Genomic DNA, 21,991 nt, shown 5'->3' on the forward strand with positions numbered 1-21,991 from the left:
AAAAAAAGTAGTAAGGGTCTTTCATAGAATAGTACTACTACCACTGATTTTTGTCCAACCAATGTTTTATGTTGATATTTAAACTTAACACAATATATCAGTCTCTTTGCAACTGGTATTCTTTAACATTTTCTTAGAGGTTCATTTTCTGTTAAAACAAAAGTGACTGCTGTAGTGGAAAAAACCCAACCACTTACTGAAGGAACTATTTTAGGGCAAAATTTTCATCTCAGGGCCACATGGTAAGTGTCATCTCCAATAGCCTCCTCTCCATGCGCATGCAGAACTCCCACTGACACTCTAAAGTGTGCTCTGCACATGTGAAGAGAGAAGAGTATTGGCACTGCGATCAGCCATGTGGACCCAAAGAAAAGGTCTTTACTGTTGTGGAACGCTTACTTGAATGCTGGCCAACACATTGAAAAAACAATACAGTCAGTAAATATATACGTAAATAAGATTGTGATTAACATTGCGATACACAGTGCAACTAAAACCCTTCATGGCTTTTGGGAGTCTCAAAAGTGATAAAGAGCTTTTTCCTGTTTGCGCTGACTTTGAGTCAACAATCTATTGCAGAAAGATGTGAATCTCTTTTACTTACCCACTTCATTGTCTCCTATTAATGCCAATCCACTCTTTTAGAAGTGCTTAAATATGCCTTTGTTTAGAAGTAAACACAGGGAATAATGTAAAACCCTTCGGAATTTTCTAACTCATAAAAAAACGATGCTGAACTTTGCTTGTTAGCAATGGATGGAGTTCCAAAATAGAAAAATTCCATACAGGTACGTGTGTATGCAGATGCCATATTAAGTGCAGATTGGCAATGTCATTTTTTTCCTCCCAAGACTGTGTTAACCAGGACATGAAAAGTTACAGTTTTATAGCAACTTCCATTTAGAAGGTCTACTAAAAAATCTGTCTTCAAATTTGAAATTTGGATTTAATAACTTAAATAAAAAACTATTTCATACTAAGTCTTGAGTGTTCCAAATTCGGGCATGCACAGAATATGAACATAGAAACCTCTAGAATGCTGTGGTTTACTCATATTTGAATTAAAACTGGCAATTAAGTCTTCTAATTGTAATATTATCTGAAATCGGAGTTAAAAATGAACCCTTCTGCTTATTTGCTTATCTAGTGTTTATTCTATTCTATATGTAAGTTGATTTACATATTTCTAGATTGCTCATAAATTTCTGAATTGTTGGATATTTCTAAATTGTTCTGAATACTTTGGTATCTCTTTCGGTATTATCTTTCAGTAAAAATATTTCTTTAGTGTCCTTCAGTAGCTAACCTAGTTTTTTATTTCTTCCCATAGCTGGAGAATGTATTTCCCTTTCTGAGAAAGTAAGTACTTAACATATTCTTTTTCTAGTTCAATTTCAAATTATCCTATTGGCATAATTTTCATTATCAATCATTCTGAATGTATCTGATTCATCACATTATTGCAACTTGTAGTCATTTATATTTCTGTAAAACATCATATGTGGTTATAAAGCAAATAAAATATGAGAGTCCAAGTACACTTTGCTGGATTTTATCTATTTGCAAGGCAGGACAATCAAATTACTGTGTATATACATATATATATATATGTATATATATAACACTTAGATTTCTTTCTTATACTCTTGTATAAGAAAGTTATATTTCTATTCCACAGGGTATATAGAATTCCGACACAACAGGATATATATCTCCTATATTTTTATTCTGGACATAAATAAATTCTCCAGAACACAAATATAGAAAAGCTCATTGTTAGCTTCATCTTTCTCTGATCACTTTCTCTGAATGGAGAATTTGTTTGTTTGTCCTTTATTCACTTCACTGAACTTTTTCTAAATCTTTCTTTGTTGTACTTGTAGTTGTTACTTTTAAAGGCTGCCATGAAATAGAGTACCTTGAAATTAAGGTAACTAATGCTGAATAGGAAAAATAGTAATTGCTGTGACTATGGATTTTCACAAAGTGGCATGTACCTTTTTGTATAACAGCATCGTTAATACTTGCTTTCATTAGTCAGTTAAAACTCTCAGAATATCTTCAATAATTTTATTGCCTGCTTCTGAAAATAATAAATTCAGCATAATTAATAAATTTTGTATAAGCCAGTTTTATTGTAGAAAACAGCTGTAATCTGTAACTAAATATTTCTTCAAGGAATGTTTTCCCTTTTTCTCAGCTTGGTGTGTTACTGAGTAAAATCTGGTTGAGCACTGCAGAATTCTGCCCTTTCAAATTACCTTAAATTGAAAACATGTATTTCAAGAATACTATTGGACGAATAATACTTTCATCTATCTGAGTTGACTTGTGGAATATTCTTCTAGTTAAAAAGGAGCAAGACTTGGTAATATAGTAAAACCTGAGTAAGGTAGTGGATTTTAGGAAGGCCTACCTGGCAAAGTATAGGTTTTCTGTTTGCAGATTAACACAAAAATTAATTCTGCATGGTAAGGATTCTTCATTTTTATTGTACACTGCCTCTGAAAAATAAGCCTCTGGCTAAGTGGTTAGAGAAAGTTACACTCCTTTCATGAAGTATGAATTTAGCTCCTTTTAGTGTTAATACACATAGCTTCCCCCTTGACACACAACTATTCCATAAGTCCAGGAATGGCTTTGTGTACCTCTAGAGGGAATTTACTCTGACCTGTCACTTTTTTTAAAAGAATTTGTGCATCCGTTTTCTAACAGGCAGAATTAGAAGAATTTACTATCAGCAAAACTTTTATCCTGTGGTGCATTCGGAAGTAAGCTACAATAGACTTGTGATTAGCATAAAGTCATCACACAACTTTAAATTACTGAGAAGAAAAGCTGTACATTTTTGTTCACAGGTAGAGGCAACAAAGGCTTCTCATTGCTGAAGACTCTTATTGGAGAAAGGTTATAACCTCCCAGTCTTCTGGGCTATTCATATTTTAACAGGAAAAGTTACCAACAAGAATGCTAGCCCTGGTAGTGATTCTGTGTTGTTCCTGTGGGCTATTGGTAAATATCACTAACAGTTATAAGGATTTAAACCATTTTCCAATTTCAGACTTAAAGCAGTACTTTATTTCACTTTCCTGAATGTGTACTGAACATCTTTACAATGTTGCCAAAATAATTAAAAAGAAATTTGTTAACTAAAGTAGTGGACAAAAAGCAAGAAAAAAATGGAAAATGTTGTCAAATGACATATTCAAAAAATCATTTGTGACCAGCTGAATCTACACCATCAAAAGTTAGGGTAAGAATTTTTGTTCCAAATAAGCTGTTATACAAAACCAGGCATGAACAGAAAATTAGAATCACCAGGACTATAATTACTCCTGTCTTTGGTCTATTCTGTCTGTCAAACCAGTGTTCACCTAAAATCTGAGGAGAGGTGAGCTTTGCATCATGCCCTGAAGACTGTCAAGTTGGAATTTCAGGGACTGAGATAGGAAAACATCCTGAATCACAGGTGTGTGACAGTCCATGACCTACCAAAAGTCATATTTGAGTCAGAAAGTGTTAGGTCAAGCTGAGGACATTTACAGTGGGATATAAATGTTAGAGAGCAAGAAGCAGCCCGGCACAGCCAAGATGCAACTTCTCTAGATCAGTACCCACATCCTAAATTCTAGACAAAAACCTACTGTAGGGAGTTGTAGTAAGAATGGTGTTCAGCACTGCCATCTATGATCCAGAAAGAAAATACAAAATCATTAATGGTTTAAAACTAAGAATTGCAAAAAAAAATTGACAGAGGTATAAATATTGCTGAGGGCAAGAAATTTCTTAAGTTCAGTCCATTTAAGTAGAACAGTTTAAAACAGACAGAGGAAGGATATTAAGAGATACAGGAATTGGGAATGTGGGCAGAGTTGGAGAAAGCAGTGAGTCTGAAGAAGGATTCAGATTCATGTTGAACAACTCAGCACTGTTGTGATAAAGTTCTCACTGCACTACTGTGTTATCCAGTCGTGTGGAAAGACTGAAAGAGTGAGTAGAAGCATGAAGGTCACTTATTATTTTATATGATATTAATGAGAACACTTCTGGGACATTGCATGAAATTCTGTGTCCAAGTTTTAAAAGGATATTAAAGCATTAGGAAAGGTACTGAACAAAGCCACTAAACCATGATCTGGGAGTTAGGGAAATTTTCTTAAAGTAGGAGACTTTAAGAGCTCACTCTGCTTAGTTTATCAAAAAGAAGATTGAAAAATAACATGACTGAAGTGTATAAATACCTCAAAGGGACAGAAAATGCTGGGCATTTATCTAAAGAACAAAGGCAGAAGAAAAATCAATGAGAGACAGACAAATTCAAATGGGAATTCAGGCACACAGTTTAATAATAAAGGTAACTTAACAGAAGATCAAACTGTACCAGCCGAGACAGTATAGCTTTCTGGAAGAAACAATTTAGCAAAATATAAGGTATTGTGTTTCATATATGGCCAGTTTGGTGAAAAGGAATGACCTATGATATATAGAAAAGCAGGCAAATTCAGAGTAGACATTACAAATCTCATGAAGAAATCTTCAGATTGCCAAAACACACTTTATGGACTTGCAAGAGCTTAGGGAAGGGAAGCAATGAGCATAGTTCAAAGTGGAAAACTGTGTCTTCTCAGGGTCCTTCTAAACTGGGGCTGGGTTGCAGGCTTGCAGTTGCCTGTGCTGTAACCTGTAATCTGGGTTGCAGGTTGCATGAGGTAATGTAGGCTGATTTTGCTCAATTCCTTTCACAGCTGGGTATTTGACTTACCCAGCAGTTGTATGAGCATCAGCTCCTTACACAGTATGGAACTAAGCTCCAGAATGGAAACTGCACTTGAACTGCTCATAAACTACAGGCAGCTTAAAAAATCAGAGATTGACCACTACTAGGAAAAAATGAGCTAATGTTCTATCTATAACATGCACCTGCAAAGAGGAAAGAATTTTAAGCTAAATGATAAAAATGTCATGAAAGCAAATAGATATGAAGAGGCCAGGGATAAATTTAGATCATAAATTAAAAGGCTTTCAATCACTGAAACATTTCAGTTCAGAATAGTTTAGCACTTTGAGTAGAGATAGAAAAGCCCTGTGTGTTTCAAGACAGAGGTAGATAAGGATATTAGGACGCTGTGACATGTATGACTGTGATTGCAGGTGATGGGACTCAGTTCTAACCCCTCTGCTGAGGTTATGTTTACATTATTATTGATTCTTTTATGCGTTTAAAATAATTACTACTACAGAACTTTGAAAAAAATATATAGTTAACAGAGCTACGCAGCCAGAGCACCAACATCTACAGAATTTAAATGGGAGATCTCATCTAGCAGCTGGCAATTTAGACAGCAAGAGAAAGCACAGGTCATGAATCTGTGCTCCTGAAATGTCTATTTAAAGTAGGCATGTTTGTGAGAGAAAACCTTACTCTCTTCTCTTCCTCCAAAAGAAAATGATGAGAAAAACACTTCAAAGGGAATTTCACAATATCCACAAATGTTTTCTTCTCTAAAATATTCAAAGCTACAATGCTAAAGCTTTCCCATGTTTTTCTGAAGAACCACTGTATTCCTACTCTTAAGCTGACTCTTTTCTATCTGCTCCATACTTCTGCACATTTTTACCAAAGCACAAATAGAGGAAAGGAACATTACAAATGAAAGTGCTTTATATATGCTTTATTTTAAAAGACATATTTTCAAAAGTAATTTCAATCATACTGCCTTTGAGACTTTTGTATCATTTGTGTGCTACAGAAAGTACTGTTTTTCACTGATTTCTCCTCTCTCTCTTTAAAACTTTTCATGTTTAAGGTGGGTTCTTAAAAATCGCTTTCAGTGTGTTGTTTCAGTCTTAAAACAATACCTACTTATTTGCAAATATTGAAGAAAAGAAGTAATGGGCTACTGTCAACATTCGTATAAGCAAGGTTGTAGCCCTCCAGAAGAGCTTAATAAGAGTAGTATAGACAAAAGGTGAAGGAAGAAATTACATTTTACACCATTTGCTGACTCTTTCCAGTTTGTTGCTGCTACAGGTGGATGACAGAGATAAAGAGCGAGCATGGTGTGCTGTAATGATACCTTCCATTGGAGACTTCCCAGAGAGAAGTTTCCAAGACCAAGTTAGAGCAGTCCTCTAATTTATCTAAGTTATTCTGAGAGTAGTCTCCAGAGTATCACTAACTTACTTCTGAATATAATTGATACAAATTATCTTTTAATTAGATGGTATGTTCATTTTCTTCCTTCCATAGTTAAACTACCAATGTATTTTAACTTGAAAATGTTATATTAACACTAAGTTACTGTCATATTTGGCTTGCTGATTTTTCTCATCTGCTCATAAATTATTTCTTTTGTCTCAAATACAATCCATCTTAGCTATTCAGAGAGGTAGCAGTTTTGTATTTCACTTTACAATACATACTACAGAGCTGTTATATGATGCTTTGCATGCATTATGACGGTCCAATAGCTCTTTCATTTCATTTCATTTCATCATTTAGCTTATTCTCTAAGACTGCAAGCGTGGCCAAACCCCTGGAGCAATTGGATCTTGTGTTTGTGGTCCATTCTCTCCAACTGATGTTTGAATGTTTTTAATGCACTTTTTACATTAAAAAGCTTTGCAGAGAAACTCAAGGAAATTAATCACACACTCATAAGGAAAGCTAAAACTGCAGCCAGCCAATATGCACTCAGCAGCATCACAAACAACAATACATGAAAGCATTTCAGTAAATTAATCTGAATTGCTACTTATTCACTGGTTCACCAATAATGGTTGGGTAAATTAATCTCATGACTACTTCCCTTGATTCTGTAACTGTAAGTAATGGTGATAGAATTCATCAATTTTAAAACAAAAATTAGTCAGTATAACCCTGTAATTAACAAGGTTTGCTAAAATGAAATAATCCTCAAATAGGTGGTGTCTGATAATTGCACTTTGAAAATTGTGGCAATAAGATTTTGTGGTATGAAGACAGTATTTAAACCCTCTTCTGTGCAATATAGATCTCTTAACAAAATGTATTTAGTACGATTAATGGGAAAAATGAACATGATGTTTGAAGACGTCAGAAGCATAGGATTTTTTTTTTTGTAAAGGGATTGTTTCTAATTATCTGATCTATTAATTGAAGTACAAAAAGAACTAAAAAGATCAGAGTTTATAGTATGTAGAATTTGTTCACATTATTCCAAGAGTGAACATAAACCTGACAAAAATACCTTTTTGACAGATGAATGTTCCAGAATGTGACAGCTTAAAACAAAAACAACAAATGTTAACAAGAATGACCACTGAAAGCCTCAAGCCCATTCAAATGAAAGTGTTTTCCATGTTTCAACAAAATAAAAAATCCTGCTCTTTCAGAAAGGTGAAAACTGCTTTCAATTTCAGGGAAAAAAAAGTCAATGTAAAGAATAAACAATACTGAGTTGTTTGATTTCTGCGGATAAAGCTGTTTCCTAAAGTTTTTCCAAAATTTTGCACAGTTTGTCATTAAAATGCATTTGTCAGTCAAGTAGCATGACACAGATGTTCTTCTGAGGTGTGATGTGTTTAAACTGGCTGCCTGAGATAGCTGTGTCAGAAGAGAAATGAAATTCTCTATTTTTTATTTCAATAAACAATTTTGACTTTTGAAAGCCTTGCAAATGAGGCATATATTGTGGACTGGGAGCTCAGAAGGGGGGACACATATATTTAAAGCAAATAGTTTTAAAAATTGCAATAAAATTTTAAGGCAATCTCTTCACTCTACTGAAAATTAAAATCCTTCACATAAAACAGAAGATAAATAGACTTTTCTTATTAGAGTCCATTCATCAGCAATATTGATTCACGAAAAGCCAGAGCTAATCTGGAAAGGCAGGAGCTGTGTCAGAGGATCACAGCTGCATGGATCCAGTCCTGAAAGTGGCATACAGAATCAGCTGTCACTGCTGTCCCATTTTAGCTCACACAGAAAGAGTTTCTTCTGAGGAGCAAACCAAGACTCAAAATTCAGCTCCTTCTCTGATTTATCTTTTGGAAGACTCAATCTCTTCACATTATCTACATTGTGAACCCAGGGTAACTGAACTCCTAGTTTAGATGCCTGAATTACATAACTCTACCTTCTTCTACAGTTCAAGGTTAATGCAAGGAGATAATTTTCTTCCAACTCCTTTCTATTCCAGCACGAAAATAATTCTGCTTGAGCTTTATTGGTGAATAAATTAATTTCATTCTGAGGGACCAAATAAAACCAAAAAAAAAAAAAGTGAGTTTCCAATGGTGAAAGAGTAGTGGAAGAGTGATGTACTAAACCCAAAGAGATTAAATGAAGGAGAAAGAATTGTTTCCAATGTCTCAAAAAAGACTGAGATTACAAATGCTTCTCCTATTATTTCTGTTAAAACTGACAATAATGTGTTGCTTGCTAATTAAAGATGAAATTTTTTTTATTTATTGTAGGTCATGAAGTTGTTAGTTCCTAATGCAATGAAAATGCAGATTTTCATATCCTACAATATTTTAGATAATAATTTTATTGGATCAGAGAGAAGCACAGAACTCTTAATTCACGTTTGCCAGAGAAAAGACTGTCACTTCAACTAACAGGAGCAGAAGCATTGTATCACCAGTATTTTAAAGAGGTATTTTCTAAGAAAAATCTTCAGGAGAATTTTAAATGTTTTCTGCGACAGGTTATATTTTCTACTGATTTTTCACAGTTTTAGATTTTTCTAGTTGCCCTTTTATCCTCTTATTTTGATTAAGTTCAAATGGTCAAATTAATTTTTCGATATAATCCTGCAGAGATAAGTAGAGTTACATCCAGACACATTTTCAGCCAAAGTAACAATTTTTATGTGCAACAAACAATAAATTTCCATTTTAAGATCACTAATTATCCATTCTTTATTGTTTTAGTGATTTAGTTACAAATGAAAACTACGTGAAAAATACATGGGATTGCATTTCAATGAAACTATTAAAAATGTCTTTTCTTTCAGATTTGGAAAAATTTCATTTTTCTGTTTCAGTGACTGAAGTAACATTGCATTTTAGTGCTCTTTTTAGGTTAGGCAGTGGTTACAAGCATTTTGTTATGATGTTCCTGATACCTTTATGGTGTCATATTTTCTTCCCTTTTCTTAATACAGTTGAGAATTCCTCCAGCCCTACAGTCTTCCTCCAGTCCTGTTTGTCATGGAAATAAAATGGTATAATGTTTATAGCTTATTTACTTTATGTACTATAGTTTAAAAAAGCTTTGGATTGCTGTAGAGTGTTTCAGCTTTTCTTAACAGAGAATAAAAATACAGAACAATGGGGTTTTAAGTATTCTGATTAAGTCACTCTGACCTCATCACCATTCTACAGGTCAGAGGGCTTTATATTCTAGATGATGCTAAATTTGTATATACTTTTTGTTTGTGACTCAGTGCACATATATAAGCTCAATGCTTTACTACACCCCCCCACCTCCCCTCGCCCCTTTGGAAAAAAAATTATCCCTTAGGGTAAAGGAATAAAAATAATTTGTCAGCATTCTTCATAATCCTATGGGCAAGGCTTTCTAGCTTAATTAAGGTATGGATTCAACTGGATTCGATAAACCACAGGCTGTCCCTCTAATTTTAATTTCTTGTTTAAGACAAGTTTGTTGTTGCCAATTACAGCCATGCAGCATGTGAATTTTCTCGAGATTTTTTACGAATTGTGACTCTAATCTGCGTATTTGTTCATTGTTTTCCCAGAAGCACCTACTTCCTTAGTAGTCTTTTGTACCTGTTGTATACCTTATTTTTATAAATGTTCTAAACTCAGGTCTTACTTTCTTGCTGTTTCTTAATTTACTCAACCTACATTTTTGGAGAAAAAGCTGACTCAAACAGCTATACAAAGAGCAGAGAGTGTATCAAATATTCAAATTCTGGCAAATCTCTCACTCTTCCAAAGATCTACTGCATGGGTTAAGTTTTTGAACTAACTTTGAATTAAAGATAAGTCAGATTTTCCCAAAATTCAATTAACTGTTTTGGGGGTTTTTTTTTAGACAGATAATACTTGGCTAAAATGAACAGAATACCTTTGAAAATAGAAACTGTAAATCACTAATTTATAGTAATCCAAACTTGCATTACTATCTCACTATAAAGACTAATTTGTGTATTAACTGAATAATGGAGAAAAGATATTGGAGTAATGGATAGATTGCAAAATGACCAAGTAAAATAATTTCAGAATATTATATTTTATAACACCAGATATCCTTCTATAAAGGCTTCTCAGAGCTGAACAATTACATTTATTTTTGTGATTAATGAATGATTCCTCTAACCAGCTGAACTTGTGCAGGAACTGACTGGTGTCTTTCACCACCATAATGAATAGTAATTCAACTGATGTCAATGAGGCCACACTAGACTGAAAAGAGAATTAATTAAAACAAGACTTTTGCCTGGCTAAAACTGCAAATTATTGTTTTCCAAGGCAAACTCTTCCCAAATCTAGAAGCAGTCTGTGAATACTGAAAACAGAATTCTACAGATTATAGCTGCTTGGTTGATCCTGTATTTTGAATGCATCCCCAAATGTCCTTTAAATTGTAAAGCTGCATATTACTGTGTTTTCTAGTTCTAATTCACTGGATAGATTTTTTACTATTGTTGTGGCATTGCCCCATCAGCTTACTTTGCATCCACTAGGTTGCTGTACTCTCACTCAATATAAACAGGAACAGTGTCCACTGAAGTGTGCAACTGTAGAAAAGATATATTTATCTTAATCATAATTAATGACCATTTAGAATGTCATAAGTCTTCTGTTCCTCTTTTGCCTGGTTTTGCTTTAAAAATCCACTTTTATGAGTTGAAAACCATAACTGAAACTGAAAATTGGCATTCTTTGATGTTTCTTTTCAAACAATTATTTTACTATTCGTAAAAATCTTGATCGAAAATCTTATAACAGAATGAAATGGTTGATGTTTATCAAAACTGGATAAAAATTTGATTTTGAATTAAAACCCCAGGGTCTGTGAAGACTGAAGCACAATTCAATTAAACACTACTCCATTTGCCTTAGGGAAGCTCTGCTTGTATCAGTACAACAATGTTGTCCTGTATCTTCAGTGAGCCTGTCAGATGGCTGTTAAGAAGATGAGAGTTTTTCCCCCAAATAAGTTTGATAAGGTATGAGTTCAGTTAGAGAAAAGCTGAATATAGCCTGAAGAGTCACGCACCTTAAAATAAAGTATTTCTACAAGCAGGACTACAGCCCAGACAAGTCAAAACTTATCAGTAAGTAGAACTCAGTGCTATATAAAGTTCTTGCCCGAAACACTTCTCATGAAACTGTTTATTTTGATTAGTCAGCTAATTATAGTGTAGATACTGTGTTATTACTATTGATTAAGAATTTTCAATTAAGGCAATATTTCTAGTTGAAAAAATACTGATTTCTTGAAATAGAGTTTTACAGAAACATATCTGTTTCAATGTTTTTTTAATGAAATGCTGGCAGGCTTGGGTGGACTGTTGTCCAGTGTCCTTTCTATTCTGTCAGCCACAATCAGTTTTCTAGTGTCAGAGGGAACTGAAGGTGAGGTCTCGGGTTCTAATTTTCAAAAATTTCTCTGAACATCTCCCCCACAGAATCGACAGTGATTTTTTCCTGCTTTCTACAACTTAAACTTCCTTCTATGCATTGAAAAAACAATAAAATCTTTTCAGAGCTTTGGAATTTTCTGTGAGCAGGAATGGTGATGTTCAACTAGCTGTGTTAATTTACATGTGATACATGGATTAAGTAATTTTTTCCTTTTTATTAATTCTATCCAGAATCAACACTATAATAATTCAGTATAAGACTTTCTTTAAGCAACAACAGGGCTGAGCTTCAGGGTGATGATAAGAGTGGCAGGATTCATGCCACATAATGACAGAACCCAGTGTTCCTAATGCATGCACTGAAGCATATTCCTTGCTGAATAAGTCGAAGAAAATAATGTGAAGGTTAAAAAACAGTGCTGCTAGCCTTTCATATTTCCGAAAAAATTATCGTGGTCCACTACACGCATTCTCTTTCACACACAGAAAGTGGTGTTTAAACTTCCCCTCAGATACACATTTTGTCTTTGCTATACTAGTCTTGCTTATGTCAGCACCCCCTTCATTATCATCTGAGTCATCTAAGCTTCGTATAAACAAATGGAAATATGCTGGGTGAAGGAAAGATCATGACATGCACCAATACCCCGCCACCCCCTGCACATCCTACGCGGGCTGGGCCGGGGGCTTCATGGGGTCCAGGTAGAGCACCCCCTCCCCTCCCCTTCCCTGGGTGATTGTGGAGACTTTGAGGAGCCCCTCCAAACGGTGTTCCAGTCTTTATTATGTGCAAAACACTTCATCTCCTGAAGGAGTCATCACTGTTAAAAAGGATGAAAAAGGGCATTCTGTTAACCATTACTTAGGGAATCTGAACAAGTGCATTTGTGCTCACATTTTGATTACAGAGGAAGATTTGAGTACTTTTACTTCCAAAGATCTGTGTACAGGAACAACAAAACCAGGTAAAGATATATATATATTCATAGAGTTCATTTGCACAGTGTTATAATTTTGGGATAAGTTTTGGAGATAAAATTTTAATGCATATATGGAGAAACTGCTTGCAAATAGCATTTTTAATTGCAGTTCTCTACTGTATGGTACTTTTTGTAACCAGGGATTACTGTCTCAAGAGGGTGCATTTCATATTCACTTTGCGTAGTAAAAAATTGCAATATTGTTCAAAACAACTGAGTATCCAATCTTTAGTGTGCAAGAACTAAAGGAAAACAGAATATAGTTTATTTTACTTTAACTCTTGCAAATTGAGAGTTAAAGCAAACTCTGATAAATCTGCTTCCTTTTTTTTGGAAAAAATAAAAAGTAAGTTTGCATAAAGCATTCTTTCTGATAGAATAAAGCAATGAAAAAACCCACTATGGATTTCAAAAAAAGTCTTTTATGGGATGTAGTCCGGATGTAATGCTGATATCTGCCCACTTTGATTTTAGTTCTAATACTGCTGAGTCAACGGTAAAGGATCTGACCCAATAGCATCAGGGAAAACATCGCTCAGATGCGCATCCCTTCATGGAGGCATTATATAGATGCTTAGGCACAGAATTAACATTTAGATTAGAATACTGTAGTTAGTCATAATTTAGCTGTGTGAAGTCAGTGCTTTAGTCATGATTGATTTCAAAATTTTTATTTTTCCCATCAAAAAAATGAAAAGTTTTACCCTACTTTTGCCAGCAAGTTACCACTTTGTGACATTTATTTTATCTATCTAGTAGGGCACCCTTAGCCAGCGGATACTTTGCTCACAAAACTGGAAGTTTAGTTGGTCCCTGCAGATGAATATGTCTTAGCCCACATATGCCCAGAGCATGGATGCCCCTGTTCATTACTGAATCTAACAGATGACAGTGCAGTTTTGAAAACTTTATGAAATGAAAGCCTTAGCAGGACAAGAACTCAGGATCTTTTTAATAAACAAGTCCCACTGTATCCCAGAACATTATAAACCAGCTTTTCACAAAAAAGTCCCTAAGCTCTGCAGTCACCCACTAAGATGTAAAGTAATAATAATTTTTAAAAAACCTGAAGAACTATGCTGGTATAACTGTATTTACTAGGCATTTCTGCTGAGTGGTTAGTTGTGAAATTAAAGTTAATTAAAGGTAGTTGTTGGTAAAAATTATACAAATTTCTAAGCAGCTAATTTTATAGAAAGTCATCTTGGAAGTGATATATTCTTGTACTTATGGATCCTCAGAGATGCTATTTAGGGTTAAATTAGGCTCATATTTTACTTTTACCTTTCAAAATTCTGAAAGGTAGAAAAATGTATTTTACAAGAAACTGGAGATAAATTCTAGACATAGTGGAGTCTTATGCAAACTGTACATAGTATTTGAAGCCTTGGGCAATGGTGAGATGGGTAGCATATTCCAATATTATATTTTTTTCTATCAAAAGTATTTTTATATATATTTTATATCAAAGATGGAATGCAACAAAGGGCAAAATATTAAGACAGTAGGTTATGTGGTTATAACTGCAGCTTGAATTTTAATCAGGAAGAGGAGAAAATGAGTTTGCTTTTTTAAATGTCATAGCTCTACTGATTTAGCTTATGATACCCTTCCCAAATTAGTTTTAGCTGTAACAGTCACATACAGGTTAATAGCAATTAACTCAATCTCACAGTCTGAGATAATTTAGTACTCCTGTGTTTGCTTTCTACTCACTTCATTGTTTCACTGAAACAGTCTCAGGATAATCTTCTGGCTTGATTTTTCCTATAGCTGTTGATTTGTATTAGACAGTAGCCCCACTATTTGTGCAGCTCCGTTATTTCTACAGCCCCATCAGTGACCACATGATTATCTCAGGTCAGAGTCTTCTTGAACTTTTCTACATTTTCTGTGGTCTCAAACTGTTTCCCTTGGAAACTGCATTTCACTAATATTTCATGTCACCAAATAGAAACTTCAGTAATAACAATATTGAAGAGGACTGATCTTCCTTAGGGAAGTTCCTACCTGGAAATAGTCCTGACTCTCCCCACAGTCCCTGCTCATTTTGTACATCTGTGGTAGGTCTACAGGAATAACAGGGTGGTATAGGAAAATTATGTAGGAAGTGTTCATTATGTAGAAAGTCCACTGCAATGTAGACCAAGTATTATTACCCTGTCTGCTGTTGAATAAGGTTGGAGTAATTCATTACAGCTGACTGGAAGAGTAATAACAAAATGCATTCTTTTACACTTTTATAACCACATGCTGTCTATTTTTGTACTTTTTTCCTTCATTCTTTCTTTTTACTGTCACTACTTAGCATTTGTATTGACACAGCATCTAAAGACATCAGTCAGGAAGGATGATATTGTTTCAGAAGCCATAAAAAATAATGGATTATAGTCCCTGCTAGAAAAAAGTAGTCTCAAAGATTCTCACCTTCTTTTCTCTTGACATTACTGTGCAGATTGTTCTGCTTCATGATGCTCTTCTAATTCTTCTGCTTTGGTCCTGCATTCTTGTTACACATAGTTTCTAGCTGTGTCTTTTCCTGCTCTCTGAAATGTTCCCTTTCCACTGGTAGTTGATATCCTCAAAAAGGTGCCTTTTACTCCATCTGTTCACAAGGCCTACATATCAGTGAAAGTAAAGCTACTCCTTTTTAGTTCCCATCTCCTTTTACTGATTCTTCCAATAAACATCATGAAGATTAGTAGAAAAAGCAATAAAAAGGAGAAGATGCAACACCACACAGAGGGGCTCTTCATTGTTCATTACTTGAGAAAAGCTGATTTGCAGGAATAATTCCCTATAGGTATTATTACATAATACTCAGTAAGGTCATTTGAAGCTTGTATTCTAAATCTGTTAAAATAAGAAGCTCTAATCTTATAAAAATTTTCATTTTCTCTAATTGTCATGATTCCTAGGATATCTGGACAAGACTAATCTGATAGAGGAGCTACTACCTTTTTCATCATATAGAAGCACAGCACTTATCTCACAATATTACTTGCTTTCAGTTGTTAGCATCAGTTGGCTAGGAATAAATTAGGAGAGGTTGAAAAGTAAGAAAATGTCACGGGCACGGTAAGAATTGAAAGATTCATGTTTTTAATTGAAGTTTCTTTGTTATTTATTTTTCTTACAGTTTATAACATTATAAACTCAAAAATCTACAAATAATTCTTTCTCAAAATTATAAACATGGTAGTTGCACAAATAATTGTTTTTTATAGAAATAAAGAATGGATAGTAAAAGTTCTGATCAAATTCATACTCATGACAAAACTCGTATTTGGTTCAAAGGCATTTCAGTGTTTTCACTGGTGTAGTTGAAATATAAGAGAATTTGAATCATGTATTCTTCATCACAAAAACCCCCACTTCCTTTTTTTCTGAGTTTTGGAAAGTACAATGAATGCCTGCCTATGGGTACATCCTGCAAGGAAACCCCGACGCTCTCCTCCTAACATTTTTTAAGGACCCTGAGCACATTTCCTTCATCCCAGGGGTTTGGCTACCTGGACTTAGTGCCAGCTCTGATAATGCAGCAGCCCAGCTTTGAAGCAGAGCTGTTTGATAAAAAGCTGTAGAAGCCTCAGCAGGGGTTCACCCACCCCTCTTCTCTCAGGAGCTGTTTTTTTCTTTTTTTCTTTGTTCATTTCTTTTTTCCTTTTTTTTTTTTTTTCCTCCCTCAGGAGTGCTGGGGAGATGCTCTTGGTCTCTGTGCAAGCTACTGCGCAAGTATACCTTTACCCAGCCTCGTAACTTCCTAATTCTGACCCTGAGCCTGATCTGCTGACCTGACTTTTTGGCTTGACCTTGGACCTGCCTCATCACTACCAACCTGGCCTGTCAATCTGAACTGTTGTTTGGACTAGATCTGCTCTGCTCCTGCACAGGTGCTCTGCAACTGCAAACTTTGTTGGTAGGATCCCGCTCCTGCCTGCCTTGCTGTGAGTCTGAACTCCCAGCTCACCTTCCCTTCCCTTGCTGCTCCCTGACACATACCAAATCTTTTTCATTAGGACCTGGAGTCTGTTGACTGATTTATCCCACAGTAACTATCTTTTCAAATTGAGTCTGGGCTGCTGAGGAAAGGTACTGTGCTTCAGTGCTCTCATCTTGAATTACTACATTTTCTTTCACACACTATTTTATTCACATCCTGATTTTAACAGACACTTTTATTTCTTGAATAGTATTGTAGGTATAATTCTTATTAATAAGCTACTGAAGTCTCATTAGAACATCTGAAAATCTTTATTTTCAAAGGTGTTTGTGATGATATGTCTGAGTTAATATTTTCTGGCTGTTTTTTTTTTTCTCTTTCATTATTTGGAGGAACTAATGCTGGCTTAAAGGATATTGACTTCTGCTTCTTAAAGCTATTCATCTGAAATCAATTTGCAATACAATGCAGGAATAATTTCAAAGTCAGTTAACTGTGAGCTCGGACATGCCCCAGAGTTAGGTTGCTTGGAGGTTTTTTCCACAAGAATCTGGTCTCTACGTGCAATTAGCTGTCTCTGTGATACTGTTTCCTTCAATATAAGGACAATGGGATAGTGAATAGAACAAGGAAAGAGGCAATAACCTAATTGTAGCATGATTCTTGTCTATGCTAATATGGATAACTACAGAAGTATCATATAGGGAGAATCTATTTTGCATTTCCACAGTGCCACCTACCTTTTCACCCTGTGCTTTCCCCATACACACATCTACATATAAAATACCTATACTATACTCTTTAAGGAGAAAGCAGAGTGCCTGGCAAGCCCCTGACAGTGTAGTTCTAATAGACCTGTGTTGGTGCCCATGCAAGTTCGAGAGCTGTCATAAAACTGTTTGAATCAGAAATATGGTCTTCGTGTTGATTCTACAAATATGATCTTGCTTTCAGCCTGACCTCTTGTGATCCGGACAAATCCAGAGGAATTTCTGTTAACACTATTACTTTAATGAAAACTCAGAGGAATACTCAGTCTTAGAGATTATTATAACTTCAAACCATATCTTAGAAGTGTTTATTTTCCTCCTTTGGTAGTGAATTACAGTTATTTTTAGGCTCCATTACATTATTTTCCCTAGCTTTTACCCTCATTTTTACACCTCTACCCTCTTAATATCACACTGGGGCTTGGCCTGGCAGTCATTAATAAATAATAATTTTTTATTTTTGGTCTGATTATAGCTTTTCTCCCAGTCCTTAAATATATCACTGAAAACATAATAGAGTGCTATGTGGTTAAACCCCTGTTTTTCATGTCTAAAATCTATTAATATATTACCAACAAGTATGTTATTAATCTAAGACATAGTAGTACAAACATGCACAATATTATGAAAGACTATTAACGTTTTAGTCTCTCTACAATGTCTTTCAGAGATCAAATTAATAATTAGGTCCTAGTACAATCTATATATGTCTTGTTTCAGTCATTTCCATTTGAAGAGCCTTTAGCTGTGGGATGAAAAATTATTATTGAAAAAAAAAAAAAAATCAGGTGCAGTTTCCTCTTTTGAAGCATGCCAATCCAGAGACTGCTCATTAAAGTAACAAACCTGTAACTTTACACGGAAAAAAATCCTTTTTGTTTTCATTTGCCCTGTACTGAAAATAAAACTAAATGTCTATCTTCACAGGCATATATTTTAAACAATCACTTTAAACAGCCTCAGGGCTGTTGGACAAGAATTGAAGGTTCTTCCTGTTAGGTTCATTCAGTCTTCTCACACAGCCTTGAGTGCTTGTTAATAAAGAGCAGAAAAGTTTTAATGTTGCACAATGTAAGAGAACATACATTATTTTTTTCCATAACGTTTGAGCAAGTGAAGCACTTCAGGTTTGGTTGTTCCTAGAAATTCATGGCACACCCATCTTCTCACTGAGGGTGTTTGATACGTGCTAAGGATAGAGTCTGTGTGTCTTACACAGAGTGGAAGCAGCGTCCTACTGTTCCCTGTTCCGTTTGCTCTAATGTAAATCATTTCACAAGGCTTAAGTTGGAAAAGAACTAGAATTAATGGCTCCAGGAAGATTGGGAATTTTATAGGTTTTAATATTTTAACTTTTTTTTTTTTAACACTTTTTCCATTTTAAAGCATGGAGAGAACTCCTCTGTGTCTTGAACTGACTCAGGTTTCTCGGATATTATTGCTAGACATAAAGTCACCAGCAGTCTCTATATTGAGATACATAACAAAGTTATACATAGATTCTGAGCAGCTTTCTGAAGTCTTTCTCAGACTATATACTCCTTGTGCACAGTAACCATGTTCCTTGTCATAAAATGACAATTTAAGAGCAGAAAGCTATTGCGATACAAAAGTTATTTGGAGACTGAACAGAATAGTTTGAATTTATGCAAAATAAGATGCCTATATAGATTTTGAAACAATTAAATGTTAGTTCAGAATTATGTGATGCAAAATACATGTATGCTTTCCAAAACTGACTTTTTCACTTTTTTCCCCCCTTGGATTATAATATGTGTTTTTATATCATTAAAATAAAGGATGAATCACTCAACAGTAGGGTGGCATTTAAATAATATGCGGAGGAAAAATAAGTTCTATAAGTACATTGAAATAGAATAATAACAGCACAGTACTGCTTGTATTGCCTACACTACACAGGGGTTTGGTCATCTACTCTGAACATTAAATACTCAATGCAACTGGAAAATTTAAGCTTTAATATATGTGCATTTACTCTTTCTTCCCGGTGTCAATTAATCCCATACCATGTGACCCAGTTTCTTAAAATCTCTTTCTTTTGGCACAATTACAATAAAATCACATTATAAACTATTTATGTTACATATGTTGATATGAAACAGGTCATTAAGCTAACTTCAAAAAGGAAAGATTTGCTATGAACCTGGGAGCACCTGTGAAGTGTGCCATCACTGTGGGGCACTGCATGCTACTATTTTAACTTTGTGGTTATAAATCCCTTGCATGTGTAATTCCCAAACTCTCTCTGGAGAACCACTTTTCAAATTTAAGTTTCCTTTTTTTATCTTTGTCAAGTAACAATGTGAATCTTCAAACGGTCTGGCACTGTCATGTTATATGCCATAGTCTGTTTATTGTGATATGGAACTAGAATGTTTGTTGATAACAAGCATGGCTAACTCTGCATCACCAGTGAATACATGATGACATTGAAGTCTGCTTCTTTACATGTCTGATTCTTCTTTTTAAGTTTTCCCTCACCTTTAAATGGAGGACTCAAGTTTATTTTACCCTGTTAACACCACGCTTCCAGAGCTATGTATTAAAAGGATGCTTGCATTGATATCATAACATTACTTTAGCTAGGAAAAGTGTGCCGGGCAGAAAGTAGAAAAAGCTGTATGAACCTCAGTCTTCTACTCAGGTCATAATTGATGGATATGTTGCTGTCTTTCATAGTACAAATCCTAAACTGCCGGTGGTACAACAAATGCTTTCCCTCTTGAGGGAAATTCGGTAGACCATATCCTCTGTTCTCTCAGCTATCATTTTTCTTTTTCTGTTTAAGACTTCTCAGACCTAACGTAATCCCCGATTTTCCTTTTGCTGAAAAGAACTGACAGTAATAAATAAGTCCATACATTCCCAACTCAGACCATCTTCTGTAACTTTTACATATAGACACTTCGCACCTGAAGAATTTTCGAGATCATTAATGTTACAATTCCTGCTAAAAACAGTAATAAAATTCACAGATCAAACAGGGAAACCCTACCTGTGAACAGCTGAAGGAAATGCACAGCCTTCAGCATGCAAAATGCAAAATCAAATTCGAGGCAATGCAAAGTTACAAAGCCATTCGCAAAGCGTGGATCCCACGCATATAGTTTCCGTGCCCGGAGTCTGGCTGCCGAAGGTAGCCGGGCGTTAGCGGTGAGGCAAGGCAGTGACCGCGGCGACTCTCTGCGCGAGTCCCAGGCATTTCAGCCGCCCGAGAGAACCGGCGGGGGAACCTTTGCTTCCCCAAAGAAAAACAACTCACCTGAGCAGTACCGCGGCTTCCCACAGATAAAATCCCGAGACAGCCGCGCGGAGGTACCTAATCCGGGCCATGCTGCTCGGGGGCGCCGCGGAGCCCTGGAGCGGTCGTGTCCGAGCCATCGGCGGGGCTCCGCGGCTCGGCTCGGCTCGGCGCGGCTTGGCGCGGCGCGGCGGGGGAGGGCGGCGGCGCGGCTCCCCGCGGGCGGGCGGGCGGGCGGGCGGGCGGCGCCCCAGCACCCTGGAGAGCTCCGGCGGCTCCGCGCGCGCCGCCCGCCTAGCGCCCGGCGGCGCCCCGCGCCCTCCCGCCGGGCCCCGCCGCGCCGGCCCCGCCGCTCCGCATCGCAGCCGAGCGGGAGCCTAATCTCAGCCGCGGCGGCGGCGCCCAGCCGCGGCGGCGGCGGGAGCCCACCTCTCCGCCCGCCTGCCCCCGGCTCCTGCTAGCAGCCGGCACCCCGCCGCCGCCGGCCGCAGCCCGGGCGCGGAGGGCGCCGCGGCCCCGGCGGCGGCGGGGCGGGCGGGGAGGCAGGGCAGGGGGACCGGCCCCGGCCGCCCCCAAACTACTCCCCCCCCCCCCCCCCCTCTCCGCCCCGGACCGCGCTGCCGCCGCGGAGGCCGGCGGGGCGGGCCCGGGGCGGGCGGCGGCGAGGGGGCGCCCTGGAGAGGCTGCCCTGGAAGGGGAGCTGGCCCCGCCGGGGGCGCGGGGGAGGGCTTAGCCGGGGCTGGTGGTGGATGTTTGTGCTGAGAACAGCCCCGGCCGGAGTGCCTTCCCTCCTGCGGGAAGAGGGGTGGCGGGAGTGATGCCCGCGCAGGGCAGCTCTCGTTCGAGAGCTGGGGCGAATTCACTGAACCTTGGGTCTCGGAAAGGATTGGGGAAGGTGGGGTGGGGGAGTTACTCTGCTTTGTCTGTGGGGCTGGTGGTGCGCTTTTTCTTCGGAAACGGGGCGAAAAAAACCCACCTCTGTATTTCAGTCTCTTCTTCTTCTTTGAAAGTAGAGTGCTGTTGGACCCAGAAAAAGTATATCCTGTTCTACTGCACTTTTTCGAAAAGGGAGACGATCTAGTGCCATAAGGCGGACTAATAGGGAAATCCAAAGAGTTTGAAAGCTTGGCTGGGGAGGAGAGTGGAAGGGGCTATGGGAAGAAGCAAGGGAAAGAGCATTGTAAAACGGAAACAGGAAAGTTACTCATGAGAAGAGGGAGGAACAGAGAATGAGTTTACAAGTACAGGTTACGGTAGGAAAGTGAGGTGATTACAGTTATTGTTAGAGAAACCAAACATTTCATGCAAGCCAGGAGCTGCTTGCACTAGAAAAGGGTAAGGATTTATGAGTCAATAGTGAGAAATACTGTTTGAGAAATTCTTGTGGGAATCTGTACGGTTTGTACATGAGATACAATGAAAGATATGTGAGG

The 21,991-nt window shown here is 37.2% G+C and overlaps 1 protein-coding gene and 1 long non-coding RNA gene across 4 annotated transcripts in view; one reads left to right on the forward strand and one right to left on the reverse strand.

Moving 5' to 3' along the window:
• GLRA3 (glycine receptor alpha 3) overlaps positions 1-21,073 on the reverse strand; it is a 99,590-nt gene extending 78,517 nt beyond the window's left edge. Inside the window, exon 1 of one of the 3 annotated variants that reach the window (XM_052779320.1) lies at positions 20,580-21,071. In XM_052779320.1, the coding sequence (XP_052635280.1) occupies positions 20,580-20,698 (119 nt within the window). In that variant the 5' untranslated portion in view covers positions 20,699-21,071. Of the gene's footprint in view, positions 1-20,579 lie in introns of all 3 variants that reach the window. The other 2 variants (XM_052779304.1, XM_052779311.1) reach the window with 2 other exon arrangements.
• On the forward strand, positions 1,097-16,487 carry LOC128138057 (uncharacterized). Its single transcript, XR_008233950.1, has 3 exons — positions 1,097-1,359; positions 8,461-8,642; positions 16,273-16,487. It is a non-coding gene; the product is annotated as an uncharacterized LOC128138057 (long non-coding RNA).
• Positions 21,074-21,991: the final 918 nt, after the last annotated feature.

This window comes from Harpia harpyja, chromosome 2, assembly GCF_026419915.1.
Source record: "Harpia harpyja isolate bHarHar1 chromosome 2, bHarHar1 primary haplotype, whole genome shotgun sequence".
NCBI classification, from domain to species: Eukaryota; Metazoa; Chordata; class Aves; order Accipitriformes; family Accipitridae; genus Harpia; species Harpia harpyja.